General features: G+C 58.1%; 1 protein-coding gene across 1 annotated transcript in view; it reads left to right on the top strand.

Moving 5' to 3' along the window:
• Positions 1-6033, top strand: part of LOC113961567 (alpha-actinin-4) — a 15056-nt gene that overhangs the window by 7535 nt on the left and 1488 nt on the right. Inside the window, exons 6-13 of the mRNA XM_027671993.1 lie at positions 1-112; positions 194-334; positions 1150-1332; positions 2431-2565; positions 3024-3203; positions 3674-3820; positions 4167-4247; positions 5373-5531. The exon at positions 1-112 is cut by the window's left edge and continues 161 nt beyond it. Coding sequence (XP_027527794.1) covers positions 1-112; positions 194-334; positions 1150-1332; positions 2431-2565; positions 3024-3203; positions 3674-3820; positions 4167-4247; positions 5373-5531 — 1138 coding nt within the window. The remainder of the gene's footprint in view (positions 113-193; positions 335-1149; positions 1333-2430; positions 2566-3023; positions 3204-3673; positions 3821-4166; positions 4248-5372; positions 5532-6033) is intronic.

The following is a 6033-nucleotide window of genomic DNA, read 5'->3' as shown; positions in this document are numbered from 1 at the left end:
CAGCGAGCTGGATTACTACGACTCCCCGAGCGTGAACTCGCGGTGCCAGCGCATCTGCGACCAGTGGGACCTGCTGGGCTCCCTCACCCACAGCCGCCGGGACGCCCTGGAGGTGAGAAAGGGGGGAACCCCCGGCATGGGAGGGACCCCCGAGGGATCCCTACCCCGATCCCGACCCTACTGGTATTCCCAGAAAACGGAGAAGCAGCTGGAGACGATCGACGAGCTGCACCTGGAGTACGCCAAGCGCGCGGCGCCCTTCAACAACTGGATGGAGAGCGCCATGGAGGACCTGCAGGACATGTTCATCGTCCACACCATCGAGGAGATACAGGTGGGAACACGGGAATTCCACGGGAATGGCTGGAGTCTCCCATGGGCACGGCCCAGGATGGCCAAAGTAGCCCCAAAAAATGGCCCTTTCCGAGTGTTTTCGGGCCCAGTGCCGGGTCTGTGGCGGTTCCTGGTGCTGATCCCGGTTACTGGTGCTGATCCCAGTGCCGGGTGCTGATCCCGCTCTGGTTCCCGGTGCCGATCCCTCCCTGGTTCCCAGTGCTGATCCCAGTTCCGGGTGCTGATCCTGCCCCTGTTCCCAGTACTGATCCCTCCCTGGTTCCCGGTGCTGATCCCTCCCCAGTTCCTGGTGCTGATCCCAGTTCCGGGTGCTGATCCCACTCTGGTTCTGGGTGTTGATCCCACCCCGGTTCCCGGTGCTGATCCCAGTTCCGGGTGCTGATCCCACCCCCATTCCTGGTGCTGATCCTGGTTTTGGGTGCTGATCCCACTCTGGTTCCCGGTGCTGATCCCGGTTCTGGGTGCCAATCCCTCCCCAGTTCCTGGTGCTGATCCCAGTTCCGGGTGCTGATCCCGCCCCAGTTCCGGGTGCCGATCCCTCCCTAGTTCCCGGTGCTGATCCTGGTTTTGGGTGCTGATCCCGCTCTGGTTCTGGGTTCTGATCCCGGTTCCGGGTGCTGATCCCTCCCCAGTTCCCGGTGTTGATCCCGGTTCTGGGTGCCGATCCCTCCCCAGTTCCCAGTGCTGATCCCGCCATTCCCATGTCCATGGTGGTTCCTGGTGCCAATCCCACCCCCATTCCCGGTTCTGATCCCGGTTCCGGGTGCTGATCCCTCCATCCCGTGTGTGTCCCAGGGCCTCATCACCGCCCACGACCAGTTCAAGTCGACGCTTCCGGAGGCGGACAAGGAGCGGGAGGCGATCCTGGGCATCCAGCGGGAAGCGCAGCGGATCGCGGAGCTCCACGGGATCCAGCTGCCCACCAGCAACCCCTACACCTCCGTCACCCCTCAGCTCATCAACTCCAAGTGGGAGCGGGTGCGGATACGGCGGCACCGGGATGGGCCCAAGGGAATTCCGGGAATCCTTCCGCCCTAAACCAGCCCCAAAGCTGCTCCTGGATCTGTTCCTGAACCCCCCCGTTCCCAAATCTGATCCCAGATCCGCTCCCGAACCCCTCCATTCCCAAATCTGCTCCCAAATCTGCTCCCGGATCCGCTCCTGAACCCCTCCATCCCTGAATCCCTTTCCAAAGTCACTCCCAAACCCCTCCATTCCAAAATCTGCTCCCGAACCTCTCCGTTCCCAAATCTGCTCCCAGATCCGCTCCTGAACCCCTCCGTTCCCAAATATGCTTCCAAACCCCTCCATTCCCAAATCTGATCCCAGATCTGCTCCCAAACTCCTCAATTCCCAGATCTGATCCCAAACCTCTCCATTCCCAAATCTGATCCCAAACCTGCTCCCAAACTCCTCAATTCCCAGATCTGCTCCCGAACCCCTCCATTCCCAAATCTGAGCCCAGATCCACTCCTGAACTCCTCCGTTCCCAGATCTGCTCCCAAATCCCTCCATTCCCAAATCTGCTCCCGGATCTGCTCCTGAACCCCTCCATCCCTGGATTTCTTTCCAAAGTCACTCCCAAACCCCTCCATTCCCAAATCTGATTCCAAACCCCTCCATTCCCAAATCTACTCCCAAATCTGCTCCCAGATCTGCCCCCATTCCCAAATCTGATCCCAGATCCGTTCCTGAACTCCTCAATTCCCAAATCTGCTCCCAAACCCCCCCATTCCCAAATCCACTCCCAAACTCCTCCATCCCCGGATCTCTTTCCAAATTCCCTCCCAAGTCCCTCCACTTGGAAATCCCAGGAAGTTTCCCAACCCCATCCCGGTTTCCCACCCACCTTTCCCAACCCCTTCCCGCTTTCCCGGCAGGTTTTTCCTTGCATTTCCCCCACCCCATCCCAATTTTCCCTCATGGACTTCCCGGTCCGGTTTTCCGGTGTTTTTTCCCCGCGCTTTTTCCCGGTTTTCCATGGGGTTTTTTCCCTGTTTTCCATGGGGTTTTTTCCCAGTTTTCCATGGGGTTTTTTCCCGGTTTTCCATGTGTTTTTTCCCTGTTTTCCTGCAGGTGCAGCAGCTGGTTCCCAAGCGGGACCAGGCGCTGCAGGAGGAGCAGAACCGGCAGAATTCCAACGAGCACCTCCGGAGGCAGTTCGGGAGCCAGGCCAACAGGGTGGGGCCCTGGATCCAGACCAAGATGGAGGTGAGGGATCATCCCAACGGGATCCAACAGGATCCGGGGGCTGGGAGAGCCCGGGAATGGTGGAATTGGCCCTGGGAAGGGCCGTGTCCAACGTTATCCCGGGTCAAAAAGGGTTGGGAAAGGGTTGGATGTGTGGATTGCCAATCTCCTGGTGTTCTCCTGGAAAACCAGGAGGGAATTCTGGGCTCAGGGATCTGGGATCACCCTGGGGAGTGGGAAAGCCGGGAATGGTGGAATCGGCCCCGGGATGGGCCGTGTCCAATGTTATCCCGGGTCAAAAAGGGTTGGGAAAGGGTTGGATGTGTGGATCGCCGATCTCCTGGTGTTCTCCTGGAAAACCAGGAGGGAATTCTGGGCTCAGGGACCTGGGGAGGCTCAATGGGGCTGTGGGAAAGCCGGGAATGCTGGAACCAACCCCGGAATGTTCCATCTCCAACGTTATCCCGGGTTTTTCCCAGGAAATCGGCCGGATCTCCATCGAGATGAACGGGACCCTGGAGGATCAGCTGAACCACCTGAAGGAGTACGAGGAGAACATCGTGGAGTACAAACCCAACCTGGAGCTCCTGGAGCAGCAGCACCAGCTCGTGCAGGAGGCCCTGATCTTCGACAACCAGCACTCCAACTACACCATGGAGGTGGGAGTTGGGATTTGGGAACATCCCACTGAGATCCACTGGGATCTGGGGTCATTGAGGGGCAGGGAGGGATCCTGGAGGGATCCTGGGATGGGCAGGAGGCCCCTGATCTTCCACAACCAGCACTCCAACTACACCATGGAGGTAGGAGTTGTTGGGAACTGGGAGCATCCCACCGGGATCCACCGGGATCTGGGAGCATCCCACCAGGATTTGGGAACATCCCACCGGGATCTGGGGTCATTGAGGGGCAGGGAGGGATCCTGGAGGGATCCTGGGATGGGCAGGAGGCCCCTGATCTTCCACAACCAGCGCTCCAACTACACCATGGAGGTGGGAACATCCCAAATCCACTGGGATTTGGGAACATCCCACCGGGATCTGGGGTCATTGAGGGACCGGGAATGGGCAGGGAGGGATCCCGGGGGTGGAGCCATCCCTGATTCCCGCCGTTCCCGTTGGAATTCCAGCACCTGCGGGTGGGGTGGGAGCAGCTGCTGACGACGATCGCCCGAACCATCAACGAGGTGGAAAACCAGATCCTGACCCGCGACGCCAAAGGGATCAGCCAGGAGCAGATGCAGGAATTCCGGGCCTCCTTCAACCACTTCGACAAGGTCCGGGATCCAAGGGGGGTCCCAGGGATCAGGGGGGATCCCAGGGATTTGTTGGGATCGCTGGGATCCCGGAGAAGCCCCACGGGGTTGTTCCCACCCTGGAACGTGGGAATTTCCTCCTGGTTTCCCTCACTTTTCTTCCTTTCCCCCCCCCATCTTCCCCCCCATTTTCCCCCATTTTCCCCGTTTTTCTTGGTTTTCTCCATTTCCCACCTCGGAACATGGGAATTTCCTCCTGGTTTCCCTCATTTTCCCCCGTTTTTCCCCACTGTCCCCCTGTTTTTCCCCACTTTTTCCCTTTTTCCCTCGTCCTGCTCCATTTTTCCCGGTTTTCCCTGTTTTCCAGGACCACGGGGGGTCCCTGGGCCCGGAGGAGTTCAAGGCCTGTTTGATCAGTCTGGGCTACGACGTCGAGAACGACCGGCAGGTACCGACCTCTTCCTCCTCCTCTTCCTCCTCCTCCTCCTCTTCCTCCTTTTCCTCTTCCTCTTCTTCCCAGGGCTCTTCCTCCCCTTCCAGGCTCCTCCTCACGCTCCTCCAGCCATTTCTTCCTCGGATGGATCCCTTCCCTTCCCTTTCCCTCCCTCCTGCTCTTCCTCCTCCTCCTCCTCTTCCCTTTCCTTCCTCTTCCTTGTTCTCCTCTTCCTCCTCCTCTTCCCTTTCCTTCCTCTTCCTTCTCCTCCTTCTCCTCTTCCCTTTCCTTCCTCTTCCTTGTTCTCCTCCTCTTCCCTTTCCTTCCTCTTCCCTGTTCTCCTCCTTCTCCTCCTCCTCCTCTTCCTCGTTCTCCTCCTCCTCCTCTTCCCTTTCCTTCCTCTTCCTCGTTCTCCTCCTCCTCTTCCCTTTCCTTCCTCTTCCTCGTTCTCCTCCTTCTCCTCCTCCTTCCTTCTCCTCTTCCTCCCTCCTTTCCTTCCCTTCCCTTTCCTTGCTCCTCTTCCTCCCCCATTTCCGGGCCGGTTTCCTCCTCTAACGGATTTTCTGCTTCTTCTCTTCCTCTTCCTCCTCCTCTTCCTCCTCTCCCTGTTCCTGTTTCTCTCCCTCCTCCTCCTCCTCCTGGTCCCGCAGCCGAAGCGCCGCACGGACTCCAAGGACTTCCGCGCCCTCCTGGGCTCTTCAGGATCCGGGCTGGTAACGCTCCTTTTTCCGCCTTTTCCGACTTTTTTTTCCACCCTTTTCCACCTTTGTTTCCCTGTTTTTGGGGAGGGGGGAGAGGACGGGGCCGGGAACGCGCCGGAACCTTGGAAAAGCTCTGCGTGTCCTGGAAAAGCTCCAGAATCCCCGGGGAGGGGGAGAAAAAAGTTCTGGAATCCTTTGAAAAGCTCCGGGATTCCTGAGAAAGCTCTGGAATTTCCTGGGGAATATGTGGAATTTTTGGGAAAGCTGGGGAATTCCCTGGAGGAGATCCAGAATTGGTGGGAAAAGCACCGGGAATGCCCGGAAAAGCTCCGAGAAAAATCCCAGGAAAAGCTCTGAAATGAGCAGGAAAAGCTGCGGAATTCCCGGGAAAAGCCCCAGAATTCCTGACCGTGGTGCTCCCCCCCCCCCATCCTTCCAGGGTGACGCAGAATTCCAGCGGATCATGGCCGTGGTGGATCCCAACGGCAGCGGGAGTGTCACATTCCAGGCCTTCATCGACTTCATGTCCCGGGAAACGACGGACACGGACACGGCGGAGCAGGTCATCAACAGCTTCCGGGTCCTGGCCGGGGACAAGGTGAGGAAAAATGGGAATGCCGACGGGTTTGGGAATGGGGAGGAGGGGGCAAGGGGTTTGGGAATACCATGGAGGGATTTGGGAATGATTTGGTGGGATTTGGGGGGGGTTTGTTGAGGTTTGGGAATTCCGGGGCTGGATGGGAAACGTGAGGGGAAAAGGGTAGGAAATGTGAGGGGGAAATGGTGGGAAATGGGAAGGGGAAATTGTGGGAAGTAAGAAGGGGAAAAGGGTGGGAAATGTGAGGGGGAAAAGGGTGGGAAACACGAGGGGAAATGGTGGGAAACGTGAGGGGAAAAGGGCAGGAAATGTGAGGGGAAAATGGGGGGAAATGTGAGGGGAAAAGGGTGGGAAATGTAAGAGGGAAATGGTGGGAAATGTGAGGGGAAAAGGGTGGAAAAGGTGAGGGAAAAAGGGTGGGAAATGTGAGGGGAAAATGGTGGGAAATGTGAGGGGAAAAGGGCGGGAAACATGGGGGGAAAAGGGCGGGAAATGTGAGGGG

The sequence above is a fragment of the Neopelma chrysocephalum genome, unplaced genomic scaffold, assembly GCF_003984885.1.
Source record: "Neopelma chrysocephalum unplaced genomic scaffold, ASM398488v2 Primary Assembly neopelma1_97278, whole genome shotgun sequence".
NCBI classification, from domain to species: domain Eukaryota; kingdom Metazoa; phylum Chordata; class Aves; order Passeriformes; family Pipridae; genus Neopelma; species Neopelma chrysocephalum.
Note: the sequence above shows the minus strand (reverse complement) of the source record. Positions and strands in the feature narration are given on the sequence as shown.